The following is a 25,607-nucleotide window of genomic DNA, read 5'->3' as shown; positions in this document are numbered from 1 at the left end:
AAATGCATAAATTTGCCAAACAAAACAGGATCATAGTGTTTCTAACAAATAAATTAAATTAGCCCCTGAGGAACTATGGTAGAGGTTGCACTAATGTTCAAACCACAAGATACCCAAGTTGTCACATGCACAAGTTGTACATGTTGAATAAGGAGGTACGCAGTACTAAGAACCTCTCAGACAGCTCCCTGGGTGTCACCAGAATGCCGACTGAACTGTTGTAAGCATGCAGAGCACTTGCACAAAAGCACAGGGGAGAGACCAGCACTATGTGCACTTTGTACCTATGTACAAATAGTCCAGAGTGGCGTGTCCTCATCACCCCATGAGAAAGTCTATAGCAGTGAGATTTGCTGCTGCGAAGTAGCACTGATATTAATGTTAACAACAGAAAGGAATAAACATTTGTCTTTATCTAAACAAGGGGGCAACAAAATTTAATGAGTTCAGTCAGCAGACTGTTTAATATTGTGCTGATGTGAGTGGAAGGAATAGCTCGAGGTTCAACTTACCATCCACAACGCAGCGCAGAGCAATCTCCCAGAGCACCAGGCCAAAGGAATACATGTCTGCCATGCGGTAGGAATCGAAACGATTCGGGACAAGAGTCTCATCAAGCACCTCCGGTGCCATGTAGCGCTTTGTGCCTACACGGGGGTTCACAGCAATGTCCAACTCATTGGCCTCGCTGCACAGAAAACAGTCAGTGATACATTTTCTGCCGCCATCACCATGGCGATTTAAAATCCAAACTAATCGCATCATGTTAGCTTCACCAAAGGACATCTAGTGCATTTTTCCAATTAGCTATGTGGGCTGGTTTTCATATATTGTGCAGCTTTTTCTACATTTCTAAACTGTATGTAAAGATTAACATTTGTGTGCAAAGAAGATAAGAATTCTGGGGTTTTATGTGCCAAAAGCACGATTTGATTATGAGACACGCCATAGGGGAGGACTCCAGATTAATCTTGACCACCAGGGGATCTTTAACATGCCCCCAATGCACGGGACATGGGTGTTTTCGCATTTCGAAATGTGGCCGCTGCAGCCGGGACTTGATCCCGCAAACCTCGTGCTTGGCAGCAGAACACCATAGCTACTAAGCCTCCACGGTGGGTTTGTGCGCAGAGTACTATTATGCACATAAATGACTACTATTGTTTTACAGAATACCTGGTAAACATACTATGTGACCTTATTTTTAAAAGAAACAGCAGAATACTGTCACATTAGCTGGACTATTTAACTCTTTCCCTACTGTAAGGAAAATGACCGTTTCTTGAGCATTACACCAGACTTTTTTTTTTTTTCCAGAAGAAACTATTGCACTAAAAGTTTCATGTAATACATGAAAGGAAAGCAGAACGCAACCGCCTTACAGGCGTACAACCTTTATTAACGAGCTTTATGTGATAAAAATATAAATTGCCAAAAACAAGATTGTAGAATCAAATTGAAAAAAAGAAAGAAATTGTAAAACTTTTTTTGAAGTATACAAAATTTTAAAAGAAATTAATGATGCAAACTAGATGAGGACAAAGAACACAATGATAGGATGGGTCTCTCGTCTAGCTTGTACCCTGAATTTTTTTTAATTATGACCTAATTAGCTCAAACCAAAATTCTGCTTGAACAAAATGTTTAGCCATCTAATATCCACTATTGTGAATCAAAATATTTCCTTGAAAACTACTCGCACTACAAAAATTTAACTGGAAGCTCTACAGGTTGGGTGTGACTTGCGGCAAAGCAGCTCCTCGATGTGAAACATTGGGGAACATTGCAAGTATTGCAGCAAACTAGTGTATTCTGCTGCATTTTGCTGTCATAACATTCCTTGCAGTTTCAGCATGTCTCCATATCAGCTGCCTGGTGCTGAATGGCTTCAGTAGGTGGAGGAGTGCTAACTAGCGGTGCATGCTCAAGTTCCAGGTCAACGTCAGTCTTCATCGCAGATGAAAAGGCAGCATCCTCCAAGTTGCTACTGCTAGAGCCCCTGATAAAATTAGCCAGAGACACAGTGCAATCGCAAGATCCGCAATGTTTCGGAGCCCACATGCCGCTTCCGGAGGAGGCCATTTTCACTTTCAACTCCGACAAACGCGCACACGTCTTTGGAGCCCGTTCAAAAATTTTGGCCAAGCGGGAACAAAACAAACTCCACAAGTAACGACAGTTGAATTCTCCTACTATGTCAGATGGCGCAGTGCATCCATGAGTGGCATGGAAGGTCTCAAAAATAGCATTCGAAACCATAGTTAGTGGGCTAACGATGGGCACATTAAAGAAAGAGTTAAAACATGATGGACATAAATTTAAAATATTCTGGGGTTTTTACATGCAAAAACCACAATTTGATTATGAGGCACGCCAAAGTGAGAGACTCCGGATTAATTTTGACCAGGTGGGGTTCTTTAACATGCACCCAATGCATAGTACACAGGCATATTTGCATTTCACCTCATCTAAATGCAGTCGCCATGGCTGGGAGTCAATGCCGTGCCCTCAGGCTCAGTAGCACAATGCCATAACCACTACGCCACCATGACAGGTAGTGATCGACATTACTTTGCATGACCAATACGATGTCATTTAGCTAATTAACAAAATTTCACTAATTTGTAATAATTCACTTCAGGATATATGTTGCAATTGCAGGACTGAAGCTGAGCAGCAACAAAGCCTTATTCACTTAGCAGAAATCCTGTGCATATAGCACTGATATTCACGTGAACACTCATCGGCACTTCCATTTTTCCATAATACTGTCTGTGCTATCGTCACAGACAAAAGTCTGTGATTCTGAGCTCTATAAATAAGCATCATCTGTAAGGGCAAAGGAACATGTGCTACTCAATGAAGATTCAGTTACTTGATAATACAAAAGTGGGGTCGCCTATACTTTTAGATATAGGAACAACCATTTATTTACTATAATAGTTACATCACTCAAAAAGGTTGAATTCTTTATCTTTCTACATAATCACCATTTCTGTCGATGCATTTTGGTAGACACTGTGGCAGTTTTACAATGCCTATGTCATCCCTGCTCACCGCCATGTCCTTTATGGTGCATCCAGACGAAGGACCAAATCCGGATTTTTAGCGGACGCGGACGAGTATGTCACGGACCGTCCGGATGCAAGCGCATCCACACGGCGGACGAGGCCCTAGCGGACGACAGCGCCACAGAGCCGGATTACTCTCGACCGCAGCCTCTGCGCTGCCTAGCAGCAGTCTGGTCTGAGAGTTTCTTCCACGAATTGTGAGAGTGTTCGACAAAATGGAGGCCGGCAGAAAGCGACGTTTGGCCGCGATGGCTGTTGTTGTCAGAGATTGACGAGGACTTTGATTTGCTTCCACGAAACCGGCATTGTTGGCGGAAAGACTGGGTGGGAAGGAAAAAATTGGGGATCCAGAACCTGCTCTACGAAGAGCTCCTGAAGACTGACCTCGACGAATACCGGAGGCTACTTCGTGTAAGCAGAGAGCAGTTTCTGCAACTGCTGTCACGCGTGGGGCCCCGCATACGAAGGGAGGATACCGTTATGCGCCGTTCTATATCGGCGGAAACACGGCTGCAGGTGACACTGCGGTACCTTGCTTCAGGTAAGTGTCACACGTTTCGAAGTTATTACGGAGAGCGCCGTGGTAAATGTATATCGGTTGAAAACTGAGCTTGGTGCTGATTGAAGGCCGCTACACAAGTGTGTTGAAGCGCGCTCGTGTGGTAGCGTACGAGCTGAATCGCTCCCGAAATATGCAATGCAGATCCAGAGGGTTCGCGTGGAAGGGGTATCACGAGTAAACACAAGTTTTGTACGGCCGTGCTGTCCGCACCGACTTTTTGCATAAACATGCATGAGCTAATATTGACCTGTTTACACTTAACTACGCCAGTGAGCGCGATTGCTTTTGGCTGATACTGTATTCATTTACTGCTCTGAAACAGCCAGATATCAGATGTATTTGTTGTACACTTCCTACTTTTTTTGTAGTCTGCTCGCGAACAGTTCACTGAGATGCCTTTTTTTTTTTTTTATTTACAGGACAGAGTCACTATTCCCTGAGCCGACAGTTTAGGCTCGGTCATTCAACTGTGAATGACATTATACATGAAACATGTATTGCCATTTACGAGGAACTGGGAAGCAACTTTATAAGAACACCCCGCACGGAGGAGGAATGGAAATATGTGAAATAAAAGGCGGCGTCATCGCACAAGTTCATTGTTCAATAGACGTGAACGGCACCAGGAGCTACGAACCACTGAAACCACGCGCCAGCAAACTGCTGATGTTTACTGCAATGCGGCTGTCCTCGAGCAGGAGAGAAGTTTACTGGTTGCCAGACACTTTTCTCCTGGCCAGTTAAAGCTGCAGCTTTACCCCGCCAGAATGTGGATGTGAAAAACGGGTTGGCGTTATCCGTCCGCGCGGCTCACTGAAGAGGCGCGGACGAAGCACATCGCTGATGTGAGGTCACGTGACGCGCCGTCCGGCCCTGCACATCCGGATTCGGTCCTTCGTCTGGATGCACCATTAGGAGCGTTGAACCACACCTTCCACCTCATCGTCAAAGCAGAACTGCCGTCCAGACAAATGTTCGTACAACTTAGCGAACAAGTGGTAGTCGCTCAGTGCCAAATCCGGATGGTATGGTGGGTGGGTAATGACATTCCAACCAAAGTTTTGCAGGCGCTCGACAGTTTGATGAACGATGTGTGGGCAGGCGTTGTCGGGGAGAATGCTTATTCCCTTGCTCAATATTCCTCTTCTCAGGTTCTGAATTGCCCTAATGAGTTTCTTTAGTGTTTCACAGTACCTGTCAGAGTTTATTGTTGTCCCAACAGGTAGAAAGTCGACAAACTCCCTTCCCGTCCCAAAGCACAGTTGTCATGACTTTACTGGCAGACTGTGTTTGGGATGCCGCCACTTGTGTGACTGTTGTTTTGTCTCAGGTGTGAAGTGGAATGCCCAGGTTTCGTCACCAGCCACAATCGAGTCCAAGAAGTTGTCCTTTTCGTCAGTATAGCGGTGAAGAAATTCGCAGGAAGAATCAACTCGTTGCCGTTTGTAATCTGTCAGCATACGCGGTACCCATCTTGCACACACCTACTGATATTGCAACTTTTCTGCTAAAATCCCGTGGGTGGTACTTCAGAAAACCTCAGGAACCAAAATGCAGAGGGCATCCAGAGTGATCCTCCAACCATCACACATGTTTTCCTCAACCTCTGCGACTGTCTTGTATGAAATTGACAGCCTACCACTCCTTTCTTTGTCGTGAATTTCAGTACGACCAGCTGTAAACTTTCGACACCACTCGAAAACGTTCTTGACATACATGCATGATTGTCCATACACTTCCGTCAAATGGCGATGAATTTTAACCGGTTTAACGCCTCTTGCATTAAAAATTCGAATAGGTGCGCGAACTTCGCACTTCGCGATAGCATTCAACGGGAGCTCCACTTTGAATGGCTGCCAAGCCAAGACTGCATCCGAGCAAAGCATGCGCATGCTTATTTGGGAGTGGAGGAAGTGCCACTCAGAACAGTGTGGCCAACAACCATATAGGAGACCTTTTTTTTTTGGATTGTCCTTATAAATGTGACTGTTCTTTGAAATCCTGTCCCTAAAAGCCACTGGATAAAACAGAAGCTAAAGCTGCATGTCAGCAAAACCATAACCCCTCAATGTAGATGGGGGGCAGCATGAGGGCAAGACAGCTGAGTGGTGCTACAGTCAAACCTCGATATATCGAACACGGATATATCGAATTATTGCGTATATCGAACAATTTCTATATCACATGGAAAATCGCATGCATTTTTAATTCTTTATTTCGAACGGGGCCGGATGTAAAATGGATATATCGAACTCCGCCGCCCCAGACCAAGTGCGCTCTGTTGACAGGAGGCGAGCTTTCCCGCAACACTCTCGAAGATAGCGGCGGCGCGATCGGCGTTCCAGACTGCTGCGTACGACAGCTGCCCACATCGGTTGCGCCGAGGGCGCCATTTGAACGTAGCGGCGTACACACGCGGCGGCTTGGAGCCAGCACGGCCGCCTCGATCACGCGCGCACCTATGCGCGCACGGCGGGGGCAAGCCTCGCCGTGCGCGCGTGATCGAGGCGGCCGTGGAGCCAGTTGGAGCGCTTTGTCCGTGCTGAGCCACACATCATGTGCATTGCGGACTTCGTTGGCGGTGACGACAGCACCGAAACAGTGGCGGAGTTAACAGACGTGGAGATCGCGGCAGAAGTGACTGCTGAGCGGCCAAACGAAGACGCTGCCGAGGCTGATCCAGCAAGCGCTGATGTTGCCCCGCTCCCGACTGCAACTGAGGCTGTAGCTGCTTTGGCTGTTGTACGCCGCTACTGCGGCGCAATAGAAGGCACTGGACTGTCTCTTGTGGACCGTTTGGACTATGTTGAGGACGCCGTGGTCAAGCACGCGGTTGCCAATATGAAGCAGGCTACGCTGCTTCAGTACTTTCAGCGAACTAAATAAATACTTTGTTTGAAGCTTCATGTGAGTATCTATTGTGCAACGATTGGTTCATTGATTGATTTGCGCTAGTTTCTGACGCGTTTTCTGCGTGATTTTATATATCGAATTCTGGCTATATCGAACTATTTTGCGATCACCGCGCTGTTTGATATATCGAGGTTCGACTGTACTTTTACAGCAAACAAGAACCTTAGCCCTTTCTAGCCAAAGTTGTACATAAAAGCTGAGGTACCATCAGCACTAGAGTGGCTAGCTTCGCCCCATCAATACTTTCGAAATTCCGGCTCATTGCATCTTGTTAATACAAATGAAGGAAATGCTTCGAGTGGCACATGAGGCACTCTCTGCGTCAATGGGAGTGAAGGGACGCACTGGACCAAGTCACTGCACGTACCCCTCAATATTGAACGTTTGCCAGTGTCCTCTTTGCACTAAGCCGGGCCCACCACCTGCAGGCTTCGAATATTCTGGTAATTTACAATGCATGCATTCAAGTTGGGACCCAAGACAGTTCTATTAAAGCAATAATTCGAACAGTGATTTTGTTGCAACGAAGGTTTAAGTACAGCCACACTAGTGTAAAAAAAGAGCATGCCATCACTAGCAAAACACATGCCACAAAAGCAGGTGAGCAGAAACATTTCCCCGCAGCAAGAGGTCTTGAAGGTATACTGTGCCATGTGCCACACACCACCAATCAAGAACAATAAGAAATGGCCAGTTCATTCAGGCTAGAAGCACTAGGAACTACTGCCCTCTCAGTTCCACCAGGAATCATCGCTGATCCCATCCACAGTGCTTCCAGTCTAGAGCGAGGTTATCACATGACAGCCACGGTGGTAGATAATATCAGCCAGTGTGGCCATGCCAACACGGCTGCATTTCGACACAAACAGCTGACCATGCGCCTTACAGCACTAGGATGGCCATATCTTTACAGTATTTCAATAAATCTTAGCTCAAGCAGGAAAGAGAGTATAATTACACTGGTCCTCTGTTTACATTTACAGTCGCACCCACTTATAACGATACTGGTTTTACCAGTATATCGGTGGTAATATAACAATAGACGCTGCTGCACCGGACAGGTCGCTAACGATGGAATGACATGGATGCTCGGTGTCTGATTTTACCTTAGTGTAGTATGAAAAACTTAAGAATGTTCTGCGTAGGTGTAAGGACCATTCGTTGGACTCGACGTACAGACTTTTAACACGGCTCGTTTTACAGTTAAACGAGTGAACACAATCAGTAGCCGGATGAAGGAATGTGGTGGGGAGGGGCTCTTGATAGCGGAGAGCCACTTGTCCTCATTGATTTGTTCTGTGCCTCGTAACGAGGGGCAACGCCAGAGCATATGGTCTAGGCTAGCGATGTCATTGCAGAGCCTGCAAGAACTAGCGGCATAGGTGTCGGGATAAATATTGTGGAATAAAGCCGGGTTGGGATATGAGCCTGTTTGCAATAATCTGAGGGTCAATGCCTGCGCTCTATTTAACTTCTTGTATGGAAGGGGAAAGTCTCTCCTGCCGAGATAAAAGTGATGCGCAATTTCGTTGTATGTGGTCGGTTGATCTCTGTTCTCCACCACTGCGGGCCGGCGTTGGAGTTCTCCATGGTTGCGGAAAGCGAGACCTCGCGCCTTGGAGTGGGCCAGCTCGTTGAGGCTTGTGGGGCCTCCCATGATGGATCCCATGTGAGCGAGGAACCACGTGAGAGTGTGGGTGGCGATGCTTTTGCCGTCAAGGATGCGACAGGCTTCCTTACACACGGCGCCAACGCTGAAGGCGCGAATGGCTGCCCTGTAGTCGCTAAAGATATTGGTATGTCCGTCGTCCAGGAGGGCCAAGGCAATGGCCACTTGCTCGGCCGCACGCGACGACGTGCTTCGTACCGAAGCAGCGTTAACGGTCGAACCCCTGTGGCTGATTGACACTACAGTGAAATTGTTGCTGTTGCCATACTGGGCCACGTCAACGAAGCAGCTGCTGCCATGGAGTTCTGTTGCGCGGCGCAGGAGCGCCACCGCTCTGGCCTTTCTTCTTTCTACGTTGCGCTGGGGATGCATATTGCGCGGGGCGGGCGATATGATGATCTTATCTTTCTGCTCTTTCGGGAGACCCTGGTAGGCGTCTTCGACAGTGGCCGGGGGGACGCCCATCTCAGTTAGGAGTCGTCTGCCCGCCCTGGTGCCGGAGAGCCTGAGAATCTGTGCCTTTTCTTGTGCTTCTGCAATCTCTTCCAGGGTAATATGAATACCCAACTGCAGGAGTCGGTCGGTGCGTGTGTAGTTTGGTAGTCCGAGCGCGCTCTTGATCCCTCTCCTTATTATGGCATTTAGCTTGTCTTGCTCGGCCCTCTTCCAGACGTGCATGGCCACTACGTACGTAAAATGGCACAACAAGAAAGCGTGGACTAGCCTTAACTACCGGAGGGACATGACCATTTTCTGCATTAGAGACTGAGGCATTCTAGTTGGCCAGAACGTAACATTTGGAAGCTGCAGCGGCATGCCACTATTCTGCGAAGTTCTCCGACATCGGGGTCCAAGCCTCATGACTGGATGTCAGTCACACAAGAGCCATAAAATTATGCTAACTTTGTCCCTTCAGGCAAAAAAATGTGATGTTCGAAAAGTAGAATGTCACCGCAAACCGTTATCAGCAATCGGCAACGCGTAAACGAAGCATCACTGAAGCAATGATCCTTTGGAACATTATGTGGTGGCAGTGAGTCGACTCGGGCCGCATGTATATCGACAGCAACGACAAGAAATGTTGGACGCACACAGATGGCCGTTCCAAATGGTTGAAATAGGCACAATGCACGCGGTGCCACAGGGACAATTGCGAAAAAACGAGAGTTCCGCGATTGTGGCACTCAATATAGCATCGGCACAAGTGCCAGTAGATGCCCCGCACTATGCTGTTTATGCTGTATGCTTCTCCCTGGAGGCATGCCTTTAAAGTGAGCAACCTTCTTCACGACTTCAGAAATGTGCGTGTGACAGTCGCTCGCTCATCTCGAAGGACGTATCATCCTCGCAGTTTGACTGAAGCGGGGCATACTTTGGTACTTCGCGTGCGCTTTCTTTTTACCATGACTGGGTTTGAAGTGTTCCCTGTAACAGTACAGTAATTTTTTTTTTTTAATGTTTGTTATATTTGAAAGCAGTTTCAATAGGCAGGATTGGAAAATCATAAATGCACTGAAATTTGGTCATTACAACCAATAGATTGTTATATCTGGGATCGTTATAAGTGGGTTTGACTGTAAACAAAGAGACTAAATGCAAAAGTCAAGTTTTACATACCTGCTGAATCTCACTGCCAAGCCAAAGTCTGCAATGGCACAAGTGCCATCTTTCTTCACCAAGATATTCTTGCTCTTGATGTCCCGGTGAGCAATTGCTGGCTTTCCTGCAAGGCATTAGGTAATGCAAAACTCCGCTTCAGAGCTGAATAGATTTGACACATACTTCAATAATGCTAAGCAAGAAATTTTCCTGAGCCGTTATTAACATTTAAAAAAAAAATATATTAAGGGTGTGCAAATATGACATATTGTCCTCGAATCCAATATCAAACCGAATAAAAAAACTAATGTAAAATAAAGTAGACATTAAGATGCACACAATGTCGCATGAAAGCTTTGTGGTGTCTGAAGGTTTAGATGCTGTGGTCACTGGTGGTGCTGCGTCACGTTTCTCCGCTACCTGGGCTGACGGTTATGGGCTCCGCTAGACTCGAAGTGTGTGCACGTAAAGAAATGCCTGGTTTGTCTGCCCTGCCGTCCATTTGAATGTGCACTGCCACCAGATGGTGTGTGCGCGCATCTTCACATGACCTTTGTTTCCACAGACATATTTGTGACGCAGATTGACCTTTGTTGTTCCAACCTTTCAACACACACCTAGTGTTTCATTTTGTAGCACGAAAGAACTTGTACGGCAGCCGACCGACAATTCGGATAATAATTCAAACATGCTTGATTATTCTAACAACACTGCGGCACCGCCACTGGCCCCACAGACTTACCGTATTTGGACGATTCTAGCACGCCCCCGATTGTAATGCGCAGTTACATTACTGGCCAAATAATTAAAAAAAGATAACTTTGTGCTGAAGTTCCACAGTGCACATCAAGTAACGAAACCTGAGTCAACACATATCGTGTTTAAACAATTTTATGGGACATACAAAGGTACACAGGTACGCATACAGCTGAATCTTAGCGGCTAGTCGCTATCGGAGTTCGACGATACCTCCTTATCGCTGCCTACCGACCACAGAAAGTCATCTTCAGTTCCATCTAATGCATTACAAACGCCACACATACAGCAAACTACCAAATCGCGACCGCAAACCAAGGCAGAAAAAAAAAAACGTCCGTTCGATGGCAGTGTGGCTAGCTACCTTGCATGGAGTTTTTTTTAAAGTAAGAATCAGTTTTGTTTTTCATTTTGAGTACATTAGTTACAACAGTGATGCGCATGCAAATTTGAACGCACCTTTTGTCCAAAAAAGGTGCACATCAGAATCATGCAAATATGGTAATGTATAAGTATGAACGAAATTTCTAACATCTTACAGTGCAAACGTCTTACAGTGTGCAATAATTCAGACTACAATTGCATGACCGTGTGCTAGTAATTTGGCCACCAAGTCAAGCAGAAATGGCAACATATCTTGGTTTTGATACGTTGCCTGCATGGTTGTCGGCCATGTTGCCGACGCCTTCTACTAGAGAGCGAAACTAGCGAACCTAGTTTATTTAGTAGTCACCAACCGTGCTCAAACCGCAGGGCAAGCCAAGCCACTAAGTCGTAAGGGCTGCATTTGTGATTTGTGCAAGTTGTCATGCAAATTCTATTCCGTGCAAATTTGTAGCAATGCTTTATTCCGCTCCATTTTATGCTACCCTTATCATCCCCCTTTCCCGGTAGCTTGATCCCACTGATAACACAGGTAGAGCTCTGCTCTGACCTCTGACGAAGCACAAAAAAGTGTGAAAAGTAATAGCATTAAAAAAGGCATTGCTAGAAAATTGCAGCCAGGGACTGTCTGGGCCAAAGGCAAGTGAACATGTGCACAGCAATGAGTTGACAAACATGGGCTGCATTCTTGGACGATGACTTTCACATTATTTAGCATGACCAGCACCAGATGCGAGTGACAGCGTTTCCGGCACTGTGATAAAACAGCATGCTTGGCACTGTACCAAGAATGCCTTCGCTTGTAGACACTGATGCGTCTTGCTCTATAGTCATGCGAAATGGAAGGTATCCCCAGAAAGAACAATTGAAGAATAAGGTACACCTTTTCTGGCCACTTGTGGTATAAATTCACTTATTTTCTGGAAAACCTGGTATTTTAGACTCCCCATTATTCAGACATTTGGTGGTCCTCGCTGAGTATGAATTAACGCTCAACAACTGTACTTTCTGTCCATATGCACTGCTCCTTTCATTGTTTTCACCTGCTCTGGCAGACCTGTAAGGGTGTGCTCTGTCAGGGCCATGCAACATGGAAAAGCTGCACCCAGTCGGGCACCGATCACAGGTGTTTTGCCAAATTTTCGAGGAATTGAACAGTACATATTAAAATTAACGAACTGACCTAGTTCATGTCGCTGTTCTGTTCGTTATCATATGTTTGAAGGGTACAAGATTGTGCTAGCTGGCATTAATTATTTTTATTGCGAGTGCGTTAAGTGTGAAACGGAACAAGATGACACAGTAAACGATAAGCAAGATGACACAGTAAATGAAACAACAGTTGTACTCGAGTGTTGCTGTCTTGTTTACTTTCACCCTATATGGCCTTGCAACAAAAATAACAAGTGTTTGAATATTTGTGCACCTGTAAAATAAATGGTTCATCACCAGCACTGTGCTAGTCCGTATACAACGCTCAGACCCTGCCTAGTTTGCCTTTTCCTTTCAGGCATACCATGCATATGAACTACGTCAGAAGTCAATTGCCATATAACATAGCACAATTCCACTGTCCTGCAATGCTCCACTATTCGTGAAGCTAAGTCTGAACAGAACAATAAAGACAAGGCTTTATTGCTGGCTTTAGAGGTTGGACACTGTGGCCCCATGCTATCTCCTACCTTGTTTGCCAATGATCTCAATGTGCAGATGGGCCAGGCCGCAAGCAGCTGAGTGAGCCAGTCGCACAGCATCCTCAGGGTCTAAGGCGTGACTGGACAGGTAATCATGCAGAGAGCCACGCTCATGGTAGTTTGTGATGAGCAACATTTGTGTCCACGAGCCTGTGCCTCTGATGTCAGAAGCAATGAAGCCTGCAGACAATATCACATGCTTCAGAGCCAAGAGTCATGACCTCATGCTAGTGTAACTATTTCAGCACCGCAACACATACCATGGCAGCATTAAAATGAATCATTTACAATGTGTCAGACAAGCAAAGTGTTTTTCAAGTTGCCAAAGCGAAGAAAGGTTATACAGTTAAACCTCGATATAACGAAGCATTTAACTTTCCATAACCTTTTGTCCATAGAACACCATGTATTTAGAACCTCAATATAACGATGTACCGTATTTACTTGCATAATGATCGCACTTGCGTAATGATCGCACCCCTGAATTTTGTCGTCAAAATTCGATTTTTTTTCTTTCCCATGTAATGATTGCACCCTGAACATCATCTTCTTAGATTTTTGCAGGGCTTTTGATAAAGTGTCCCATAGTCTGCTGTTGTATAAGCTTGCTCATCTTCATATCGACCCGAATGTTCTAGCATGGATTCGTTGTTTTTTATCTAATCGCTCGCAGTTTGTCCACGTTAACAGTCTTCAATCATCTTCGATGCCAGTTACGTCAGGGGCACCACAAGGACCGGTACTCGGACCCTTGTTATTCCTTGTGTACATTAATGATCTGCCTAACAATATAAAATCTTCTATCAAACTCTTTGCAGATGATTGCATATTATACCGTGAAATTAAAAACGCTAATGATGTCTACTTATTGCAAGCAGATTTTAACTGCGTTACTGACTGGTGTACTAAATGGAGAATGGTTTTAAACTCATCAAAATGCAAATCCATGCACTTTTCACGTCAAGGCGTCTCACCACCAGCCTCTTACAGCATCAACAATGCTTCGTTAGTCCCGGTTACCTTGTATAAGTACCTCAGCGTACATCTGACATCAAATTTATCCTGGAACCAGCATATCACCTACATTACTGGAAACGCGAACTGCATACATAAAAAGAAACTTTTCTAATGCACCCATTTCAGTCAAACTCCTTCTTTATAAAACATTGGTTCGTTCAAAGCTTGAATACGCCGCGTCGATATGGGACCCTCAAGCCAAGTCACTTATATCTGTGTTGGAAGCTGTTCAGAACCGTGCCGCTCATCTTATCCTCCACAACTATGACCGCACATCAAGTGTCACACTAACGAAAAACACTCTGTCACTACCATTACTTTCATTGCGCAGAAAAATGTCTTTTTTTTAAGATCTACAATCTGAATCCTGTTTTGAAAAACACTTTGTTCTTTCCACCCACCTACGTGGGTGGATTTCTAGTTTGCCTTGTTAGTACTTGTTTTCTTTTCTAGTTTTTTAGCTTTCCGTGAATGTGCACAATTGCTGAAATCTGTGAATCTGTGAAATCTATAAAACTCAGTGCAGTGAGCTATATATATGTAATGCTGTGACCCATGAATGTATTTCCATTTCTTGTTATCTGTGTTATTGTATGTCTTGTTCCACTCCCCTCAATAATGCCCGCAGGGCCATGAGGGTATTTGAAATAAATAAATAAATAAATAAATAAATAAATAAATAAATAAATAAATAAATAAAGTAGGGCGAGCCATCCAATTGGCTGCCCAGGGCTGCATCATTGATCATTTTTACAACTTTATGGTGAACAAATGTTGTTTGTAACAGTTGGAATGTTCGTTAATTTGTCTCTATAAAAAGAAAGTAACAGAAAGAGAATGCACAAGAACAATTCCTCACTACACTTCGGCACTTCTGGAACACAGCAAGCATCAACTGCTTGTGTTACAACGTGCTCCAATTTGGCGAGAGCTCTGCGGTCAGTGTCGGTCAGTCTTTTCGCGAGCACCATGATTTGCCTTTGTAGCGTTGTGGGCTGCAAACGTAACGACTGGCAATATGTCAAGCTGCGGCATCGTGCGTGTCCCTCTACAAGGCAGCAGACGAGCTGAGTGGCTGCAGCGCATCGGACTGTCGCTATCCAATCGGCGCCTAGGATTTGAGTGTTTGCTCCCGTCACTTTACAACGGTGGATTACTATCACAATAGCATTTCGAGAGTCCAGTATTCAGGTAAACGCAAGTGCAAGGCGACAGGGCCTGGCCGTTTGACTGTGTTGTTTCATGGGATGAGCAGAAGCACAAACGTGAATGGTCTGCACGGTGCAGAAACCTGGTGGCACAGAACTCAACGAAACACAGTAGCAGTAACGAAGTACAGTAAAACCTCGTTAAACCGTACCCGCTTAAACAGTAGTTTCGTTTTAAAAGTAGTAAAGTCAAATCCCCGACTCAGCGACCATTGAACATAATGTGTTTTGTATCCACATAAACCGTACCAGCTTACTGCGTACGTATCGGTTAACACGTAGTGTTTCCACTTTTCGTCACACAAACACGGCGGTGCGTCATCTCCATCGGGTGGCCCGGCAGAACAACAAGTCTCAGAGGTCAGCACAACGGCCTCCAAGCGCCCTGTGCGTTTGCGCATGAAGCCGCATCAACATCAACATCATTTCGGCGCTGTGCCAGAGAGCGTTGTGGCATCGTGCAAGCGAAAACTCGTGTCATGCCGAAACTCGGATAAAGAAGACGCCGGGTGCTCAGCATTAGAAGAAAAATTTGATATCATTCATGCTATCGAACGTTACACGAAAAGTCGGCGCTGGCACGCATCATGGGTCGACTGTTCACTACGGTGTGTGGCATTTGGAATGCGAAGTTGCTCGCCAGCGCTGGTGTGACCACGAAGAGATGTCGGCTACGAGGTTCGACTTTTTGCCATCGTTGCCTCTGTTTTTGCCAAAGTGTCGCCTGGCGACAGTGATAAGGATGACACGGAAAGTGACAGCACGGGCGATTCAGGCCCAACAGTGGCAGAAGCTGCGCGTTACGTCAGCCTCATGAATGCAATCGTCGCGCTGAGAACAGCACCCACAATGAAAAGGTGCCGCGCAACTTCTGCAATGCTACCGCGCCTGTTCACGGAGAATATGCAACGCCAACAAGGAATTTGCCATGCGAGTCTTCGCTGAGCAGAGGGGGCTGGCTGAAAAGCAAGCTCACATCTTCAGCAAGTTTGAGGCCGCTGTCGTCGTTGCGAGGCCGCCACGGCATCAAACGAAAATAACACGTTTGTCGCGCGAAGTAAATAAATACTGCACGTTTTTCCCCTTTCATCGCAGTCTCTCCGAGTTTCGTTTTTGACAGGTAAGTGGGCGATTTCATGCTATTTCGGTTAAGCAGTACTACCGTTTAGTACGTACTTTTTCCGAGCTCCGGCCAACTATGGTTTAACGAGGTTTCACTTTATATTCTTCTTTACTGTTGGTGTAAATTTTTCGCAGGAGTGCATTTGTTAATACATTGTTTTTGTAAATGTTTAAAATGTTTTACACTTGGTTAGAGCAATATTAGCTCTTTGGCTGGTTAAGCTCTGCGCCAAGAGGTGGCTGGACCGTGCAGACTGATCAAGCCGCTCACGTACGTCTACGCTAAAGTTCCTTTATCAGCTTGAGTTTATGCCTCCACTCATCCGTCGAAACGCCCAGCTCGCCTGTGGTTACCGGAACACCAGACACATTCGGCGCAGCGACAGAATGCTCGCAACGCACGCTGCTTCAATAGCTCTCACTTGGGTGGCTTGGAGTCGACTGCCAAGCAGCTGGTGAAGTGATTGGAGAGGCTTCGCGCGCGCGCTCCTAGAGAACCGGAAGTAGGCGACACGATGTGTCATCATGACGCAGAGCCAATGAAGGCGGAGCTTAGTCCCAATCACTCGGCAAATGAGTTGAGGAGAAATTGCATGGATGGCTATGGAGGAGGGTAATTTGTAATCTATTAATATGAGGCGCTCCACACAAATTGTGGTGCAAATGATTAACTTTAGCAGTACCCTACGCGTCTACGAAATTTGTCCGAACGTTTCAGGGGCCCTTTAAATTAAATGTGCAAACAGTACATGAGCACTAACCAAGGATATTGTCATGGCGCAGAAGCATGGTCTGGTAAATGTCAGTTTCTCGTAGCCAGCTCGCCTCATCCGTTGTAAAGAACACCTTGACAGCAACATATTCTCCTCGCCAATGAGCTTTCCAGACTTCACCATAGCGTCCTTTTCCAATGATATCAACCATTTGTATTTGCCTTGCAATGGTCCGTTGAACCTGCATTGTCAAAAAGATATGAAGGTCTAGTGGCCATAGCACATTTATACTACAGATAGCATGTGTAAATTATGAAAAGCGAAATAATTGAACAAGTCAATGTGGCAACACAAATGTCTCTGGTTAAATGAAGCTAGAAATGAACAGAAAAATTATTTAATTAGTTAAAAGACTTCCCTAGACAGCAATGTATGCAATAGTACAATTGAAATATGACCACTCACTCAACAAAACACACAAAAGTTTAAAAGGATTTTTTAGCTTTATGTTGCACTCGTGACCAAGGTATTGTTCCTTCCGCGCACCAGCCCCACAACAAGTACACTGACCTTTATTATCTTTTGTCCAGGTTTTAATTTCAAAGAGTTAGGCATTAGAAGAGCACTCGAGTTTCCAACTTCAAAATATTGCAACTCTTGTTCTAGGTAAGGCAGATCAATAATGTTGGTCTTACAACGCTCATTGAATCATACAGAAGTCATTGATATCCTGTTTAGCAAAATCTGAGGTACTAATATTTTGCAAATATTTGCAAAAGATTGATTAAGGAAGCTTGCCTAAAATTAAAACAAAAGGAAATAAACAACAATGGTCCTCATTTTCGAAATAAGCACATTACAATACACATTATACAGTAGAACCCCGCTGTTACGTTCCTCACTGCTGCATTTTCCTGGCTGCTACGTCGTTTTCATCCGGTCCCGGCATAGCTTCCATAGGATCCAACGTATAAGGAACCCCGCTGTTACGTAGTAGCTGTGAAAACGTTCCCGCATGATGCATCGCAACCCGAACCCGCCTGGGCTAAAGTAGGCAACGCACTCCAACCGCCATTTTGGCTTTTGACGAGTTTTGACCGGGCTTGGCTATGGAACTGGCTGCAAAAAGCCGCACGCCAGTTCGTGAGGCCGCCACTAGGTGGCCATTCGTGAAAAATGATCTCACTATCATCACTGTGATTACGGTCACCGCATGGTTTGTTGGACGGGTCGACTCACGGAGGAAGGAAACTCGGGAGAGGCCCTGACGTCACTCTTTGTGAAGCTATAGCTAAAGGGAAGCCGGAAGTTGGCGTTGCTCATGGCGTTGCTCCGCCTATCACCCAGCTCTCCTCTCTTGTTTACATTTCTCACGAAACCACGCCGCGCTGCGCGCAACCGGGCTGCTCGGACGCGCGCGCTCCACAGCAATACTAAACAATCGTTAGCACGTTAGCATGATTACGCCAAAGAGGGCAACATTTCCCGCGGATATTCCTTCATCCGTTGCCATTGCCGTGGCGCTGTGACGACGAGGAGCACGAGCCGCATGATGCCAGGGAGTTGCCAAATCCTAGCTTTGGAGAAGCCGTCGCGGCTCTGGACCTTATCCGCAGGTACGTCGCACCTCACAGCGACCCTGACAGCAATGCGGCCTTCCAGGCTATTGAGAAACGTGTGGTGATTTCTAGCAAGCGAAAGAAACGGCAAGCCACCATTCTAGACTTTTTTGTGGAAATAGTCTATAGTTGAAGCTGCACTTTTTTCATTCATTTTCGGAGCTTTCCTCACTGTTGCGTTTTCCCGGCTGTTACGTTTTTTTTCCTCGGTCCGGTGAAAAACGTATGAACGGGGTTTCACTGTATACAAGTTTTCAGCACCATACCTCGAAGAATAAAATTTTTGCTCGAATTTTGGTCGAAGGCCCATGTCCCACTAGAACCAAGGGCCTCAACACATTCCATTGTTTCATTTTTCTTTTTTTTTACACAAAACCAGTAACACCCACTTTTGTAAGCACTGCACTTACCAGCTGAGGCAAACCTGATCCACTGCCAGAAGTGATGGAGTGCTCAATAAGTTCTTTGAGGCAAGGCCCACCCTCTTCAATGGGAAGAAAAGGCTCACGGCACCCCGATGCAAAAAAGCTGCGACTCTCCAGTGCCTTTTTGTGTCTGGGGAAAAAAAAAAAAAGCTTGTAAGCAAATAACCCCCATCACCAAAACCAAAAAAGTGTAGAACAATCTAGCAGGTGGGGAGCTGCACTAAGAAGACCCTATATGGATCAGCTTTAGATGACCTGCAAGCTCCTAATTAGGTAAACTTTCATATTGTTATGGAAGGATGATAGAAGAGAGGAAGAAGAAGATCGTAGACGCTGGCTGCTGCGTGTTGTTGGTGGTCAGCCATCTTAACTACTCTGACTCATCCTGTGTGTGTGTGTATGTATGTATGTATGTATGTATGTATATATATATATATATATATATATATATATATATATATATATATATATATATATATATATATAGTCTTTCTATACTCGCAACATCCCCGTAACATATTGGTGGGAGGTGCGGGGTGCCACGGCTGGAAACGGAGCTCCGCAGTGGACATCGCATCACCGTTCGCACCATGAATGACTGTTAGCACGCGGGATCAACGTCACCGTCGCCAGCTACGTCACTGTCACCTTGCGTTGTGGTTGTGCAACCCAAGGATCCTGGAACTCTCTGCGGCACCGATGGCGCCGACGTCGAAGAGTGTGTGGCTATGTACGAACGCATGAGTGGAATCGACAGATGGGACCCAACACTAATGCTAGCTAACCTGTTGTACTACCTAAAAGGCACGGCAAAGCTGTGGTACGAAAACCACGAAGAGGAGCTAACCAGCTGGGGCCAATGCAAAGAGAAGTTGACAGAGTTGTTTGGCAAACCAGCCAGCCATAAAATTGCTGCAAAGCAAGAACTGGCCTCCCGTGCCCAATCCCCCACGGAGTCCTATGTCTCGTACATCCAGGACGTGCTAGCACTTTGTCATAAAGCTGATCATGACATGACAGAAGCTGAGAAGGTCAGGCACATGCTGAAGGGCATTGCTGACGACGCCTTTAATCTGCTAATGTGCAAAAGCTGCTCTACAGTTGATGCTATCATTAAAGAGTGCCGACAATTCGAGCAGCCCAAAAGCCGACGTGTCTTGCACCCATTCGCCAGACTCCCCAATACTGCCGCGACGTCGATGTGTGAAGATCAACCTGCACAGCAGCAAGCATTGCCATCAGAGGACGTGGTACGAATCGTTCGACGTGAACTGGATGCGATGGTGCCCGCAGCTTTCTGTTCGCGTAGCCCTGATGCTACCACTTTTTCCATTCTTCTCGTACAAGCCATCGTTCGCCAGGAACTTGAAAACATTGGTTTACATTCTGTATGTACTGTCACCAATCCCAGAGCTAACGAACGGCCTTCTACTTTTCACTCCACCCAGACACTTCTCTCCGCGTTATCACAACCTGATTGAGTGGAGGACTGTGAACGACCAGCCAATATGTTTCATCTGTCACCGCATTGGTCATGTCACCCGACACTGTCACAACTCGTGGCCCTCAACACCTCGCACGCCGATCAACCTGAGCCGTTTTGATGCAAATGCCCGCAATGTTTCGCCCACCGCCAAGTCTAACAGCACCGACAACTCTGCTAGGAACACATGGTACAGTTGCTCACCATCGCCGCGCGAACACCAGTCTCGTTCACCGCAAACACGTTGTCCAGCTACCCGTTCGCTGCAGCCACGTCGCCTTTCATCCCCTGTGGCGTTTGGCCGCACCCTTCCAGAAAACTAAGAAATGCAGCCCTCGGAGGTGGTGCTGCATTGCCTACTACCGCAGCCAATCCTCTGTCTGTGCCCACAAGAAGAAGTGTCATAGACGTTAAAATAGACGGCGACCTGTCTAAGCACTCGTCGACACTGGAGCCCACGTATCTGTGATGAGTGCTAGCCTACGTAGATGTTTAGAGAAGGTCCTCACCCCAGCAGCTGCCCAAGTGCTTCATGTGGCCGACGGCGGCGTGCTGGTTGTTCCTGGAATGTGTACTGCGCATTTAATTATAGCCGGCCGCCCTACTTCTCTTTGCTGTGATCGTCAAATTCTCTCACGACGTTATCCTTGGATTGGACTTTTTATCCACTCATTCTGCTCTCATCGACTGCGCGACTGGCATTCTTCAGTTAGAACACAAAAGTTTAAAAGGAACTGCCTCAACTCGCTGATGCTCTGAGTACCGCCCCACCGCACTTGTGTTCGCTTCAAGACGTGTGTCTGTCACCCGAGGCAGTTACTTACGTCACTTTGACTGCCCAGCCATAGGTTCCCGACGGTGAATATGTGGTTCACCCCATCATCGACGTGCTTTTGAACCAAAATGTTGCTGTTCCGCATAAGCTGGTCACGGATACTAATAACGACGTCATTCTACCGCTTCTGAATTTCAGCCTGTGCCCTCAAGTGATTCCAGCTGGCATGTTCTTGGCCAGCGTTTCTAGTGGTTGCAAATTTGACATTGAGAGTCTGAATGCCGAGAGTGGCTTATTAGCGCCAATTGCAGCTGACAGCTCTAGTTCCTTAATGGATGACTTCACGAAAATGATTCCACCTGTACTCACCTCTGCACAGGCTACGGACATACGACCCCTGCTTGAATCGTACAGTGAAATCTTTGATTTCAGCGACAGGCCCTTAGGCCAAACATCTGTTGTTCACCACCATATAAACACTGGAGACACGAATCCTATTCATCGGCGTCCCTATCGTGTATCGCATGCTGAATGTAGAGTCACCCAATAAGAAGTGGACGAAATGCTCCGCAAAGGGGTCATCAAGCGTCAGCCAGCCCTTGGGCTTCGCCTGTCGTCCTTGTGAAAAAGAAAGATGGTACCTGGCATTTTTGCGTCGATTATCGCCACTTAAACAAGATCACGCAAAAACACGTCTACCCACTACCACGCATCAATGACGCCTTGGACTGCTTGCATGAAGCTAAATACTTCTCGTCCATCGATCTTCAATCTGGCTACTGGCAGATTTCCGTTGATGAAATGGACCGCGAGAAGACGGCCTTCTTCACACCGGATGGCTTATATCAGTTCAAAGTCATGCCCTTTGGCCTATGCAATGCTCCTGCGACATTTACCCTATGATGGACTCTCTTCTGCGGGGCTACAAATGGACCACCTGTCTTTGTTACCTTGACGACGTTAGTTTTTTCTCCCACAATCGGCAGCCACCTTACCCGACTCACTGCAATTCTTGCGGTCTTCCGAAAAGCCCGCCTTCAACTTAACTCCACGAAGTGTCCATTCGGGCACCGTCAGATCACCGTGTTGCGACACCTCATTGACGCATCCGGTGTCCAACCAGATCCGGAAAAAGTTTGCGCCGTATGCAGTTTCCCTGTGCCAAGTTTTGCTTCTGACATGCGCTGCTTCGTCGGCCTGTGTTCTTACTTTCGCCGTTTCGTCAAAAACTTCGCCGACGTTGCTCGGCTTTTGACAGATGGTCTAAAGAAGAACACGCCATTCTCATGAGGCCCGGAGCAGGCTCACGTGTTCGCCGCTCTCATCAAGTTTCTGACCACCCCTCCCATACTTGCCCACTTTGATCCGTCTGCACCGACCGAAGTCCACACTGACGCAAGTGGCTATGGCATCGGCGCTGTTCTCGCCCAACAGAATGGTACCGAGTGCGTGATAGCTTATGCCAGCCGCCTGCTGTCACCTGCCTAGAGAAATTACTCCATCACCGAGCGAGAGTGCTTGGCTTTAGTTTGGGCTGTCGCCAAGTTCCGGCCATATTTGTATGGCAGCACGTTTTCGCTCGTCACAGACCACCACGCACTCTGTTGGCTGTCTTCCCTACGGGACCCGACTGGACAGCTTGGTCGCTGTGCTTTGCGGCTCCAGGAATTTTCATTTAGTGTCCATTACAAGACTGGAAGCCTCCACAAGGATGCTGACTGCCTCTGGCGTCACCCTGTGGATCCTACCGATCCTGTTGCGCATGATCCGGTGACCTGCGTGATGGCTTTGACTGACATGACCTACATGCGCGCTGAACAACAACGCGACGCATCCTTACAGGCCATCATCGCCGGAGTACAATCTGGCAGCACCAGTGGCACGTGCCGCATGTTCGTGCTGCATGACGGCATCCTCTGGCGCCACAATATCAACCCTGACGGCCCCGAGTTGCTCTTTGTCCTTTCTCGTCATCTGCGATCCGTTGTTCTCGAACAACTTCACGATGCACCGACGGCGGGACACCTTGGAGTTTTGCGTACATACAACCGCATACGACGCTGGTTCTTCTGGCCGGGTCTCTACCGCTCTGTGAGTCATTATGTCGTAACTTGCTAATTGTGTCAGCACCGGTAGAAACCTCCCCTGGCACCTGTCGGACGACTCCATCCAATTGAAGTTCCCTCTGAACCGTTCTTTCGTGTAGGCCTTGACCTGCTTGGCCCTTTTCCGAGTCAGTGCTATTTGTGTACAGTTCAAAAATTCACTATTTGAAGTCAGTGAATTTTCGTTTGTTCAATACTGTAATGTATAAGAACAGTTGTTGTAGTACGGGAAGAAAGACCGGTGCAAGTGGAGTCTTTCGCAATTGATTCTGGCGCTGGAGAACTGTGGTTAATGTACAGACACACCAGTTCCTGAGCAAAGGCATGGTGATCAGTCATGCCCAAATTTCCAGTCATTAAATAAGCATGCCTGCTTTAAGCAGCGTACATATAAGTCTCAATTTAATAAACAAATCAATTTAATATTTGGCCAATATCGCCATGCTTGGGTTCCTTTCAGAAAGAAGTGCGGTGCTGTAGTATTACAGTTAAACCTCAATATAACGAAGTCGGTAAAATTGGCCATTTGCTTCATTATACCGAAATTTCATTGTATTGAATTCGGCCTTTTATGCAAAGAAGCACAGTCGCCAATCAATTTTGGCTGCAAAGTTTTCCAAATTATCGGGCTATCGAAAAAAGCAAATTTGAATGAGAATGCAATTCATTTTGATGAATTTGGCAGTCAGCAACAAATGATATGGTTTCATGCCATGTCGATGACATCTTTACATCAGTGGTACGAATTAAGCGAAGCCATCCACGCTTTTGCGTACACTAGGCCCCCACGGCTGATAATGTCGCCCGCACTGGGACGACGCTATCAAGAAAAGCACCGGCAACTGAGAGTGAACGATTTGTCTGCCCCTGGCTCTAACGGGTCACCGATACTTAGGATTACGCAACCTCCAGCATTAAACATGCAGGAAGACAGCTTACATGATGCCAAGCTGTCTCGGTACACCCACTCTTTGCACATGCGACTTTACCTCTAAAGCATGGTGCGCAGCTGCGTATGTATTCAGCCGCGCTTACAGCCATGCTCAGCCACAGCCGAGACACGCGCCAACTTACCTCACCCCTTCGTGCACACTTGATCGTGTTACTGCAAGCTAGCTCCCCTGCCCCCTTTCCCTAACGCTCACGTGCGAAGGCGGCACTCGTGAAGTCACCATCTTTCTTGTCTCACCCTTGCACACTTTCACTCGCACCTAAAGCACACAGTGCACAGGGCACGATAGGATTTTATCGCATTTGGACTTTACGTATACGGAACATGAAGCAGCTCCATTTTGGTAATCACTCTTGTCGCGCGGCGCGCAATTTGAGAGGTGCGTTTACAAGCAGCTGCTTGTAATTCAATGTGGCTATCTGTGTCCACGGAAGTTCCAATTTATTATCTTGGCATTCCTTTGCGATGGCAGTGGAATTTCGCCATATTGAAATTGCGTGCAAACATACTTTGTTATACTGAGGTTCTAAATACATGGTGTTCCATGGACAAGAGGTCATGAAAAGTTAAATACTTCGTTATATCGAGAATTTCGTTATATTGAAGTTCATTATATCAAGGTTTAACCGCACATACTTAGATCCTTAAGTGAACACAGGACTCCACAACATGCATGTGGTAACACGTTGCTGCTTCTTTGTTCATCATTGTTATTTCCATGGTGCACCTGATATAATCACCTTTCAGACCTTAACGAAGTTGCATGTCTCAAATGATGTAAGTAAGCATTTTTTTGCCAGACAGGCTCCAAGAAACTTGCATATCTCAGTTATCCTTTATGAGCTCTCATACTTGATGCCAGCTGAAGTGAGTGAAAAAAAAGAAGTTACTGGCAAGAGACTTCGAGGGCTTTTAATGTTCTCATGTAGGGATGCACTACCGACAGGAACCTTTGAAATCATCATAAAGGACTGAACAAAAAAATTAATATCAAGTTTTCTTTAACACAACTGACAGTTGCAGGTGTGCAATAATGGCAAAACCAACATTTTTCTTTTACCTAGCAGGCTGGAGTAATGCACACTATCATAATGTAAACTAACCTTTTAAGCAACCACAGCGTTACATGGACTCAATTACAAACGTCTATTCTCGGCCAGTGAGCAGACACGATGAGCCTTTTCAAAATTACCTCTGAAAGTACTTGGAAGCAGACCTTTGAAGGTACAGTACTAGCCTAATAACTTATTGTACTTGTCTACACTGAACTCTAGATATAGACCAACATTATGCATAAGGAAGTATATTCGACTTACCTAAAGCCTGACAACTAATGAAGCAAATACAGTAGAAAACTTAAGACTAGCGCATGCCATTACCCCACAAATGAACACCCTACCTTGTATAGAATATGTAGCCAATCAAGCCTAGGCACAGCACAACACCCAGGACAGCAATGAAGATGACAATCTGAAGATAAGTGTCCTTGTACAGATACACAGTAGGTCCATACTCTGCAAAAGAAATGTTGGATTTATAC

At 46.3% G+C, this 25,607-nt stretch overlaps 1 protein-coding gene across 1 annotated transcript in view; it reads right to left on the bottom strand.

Moving 5' to 3' along the window:
- Positions 1-25,607, bottom strand: part of tkv (serine/threonine receptor kinase thickveins) — a 65,614-nt gene that overhangs the window by 24,457 nt on the left and 15,550 nt on the right. Inside the window, exons 4-9 of the mRNA XM_050196340.3 lie at positions 25,467-25,581; positions 18,738-18,882; positions 16,757-16,949; positions 12,637-12,828; positions 9,833-9,938; positions 513-688 (exon numbers count right to left, since the gene is read on the bottom strand). Coding sequence (XP_050052297.1) covers positions 513-688; positions 9,833-9,938; positions 12,637-12,828; positions 16,757-16,949; positions 18,738-18,882; positions 25,467-25,581 — 927 coding nt within the window. The remainder of the gene's footprint in view (positions 1-512; positions 689-9,832; positions 9,939-12,636; positions 12,829-16,756; positions 16,950-18,737; positions 18,883-25,466; positions 25,582-25,607) is intronic.

The sequence above is a fragment of the Dermacentor andersoni genome, chromosome 1, assembly GCF_023375885.2.
Source record: "Dermacentor andersoni chromosome 1, qqDerAnde1_hic_scaffold, whole genome shotgun sequence".
NCBI lineage: Eukaryota > Metazoa > Arthropoda > Arachnida > Ixodida > Ixodidae > Dermacentor > Dermacentor andersoni.
This window is presented reverse-complemented; position numbering and strand designations above follow the sequence as displayed.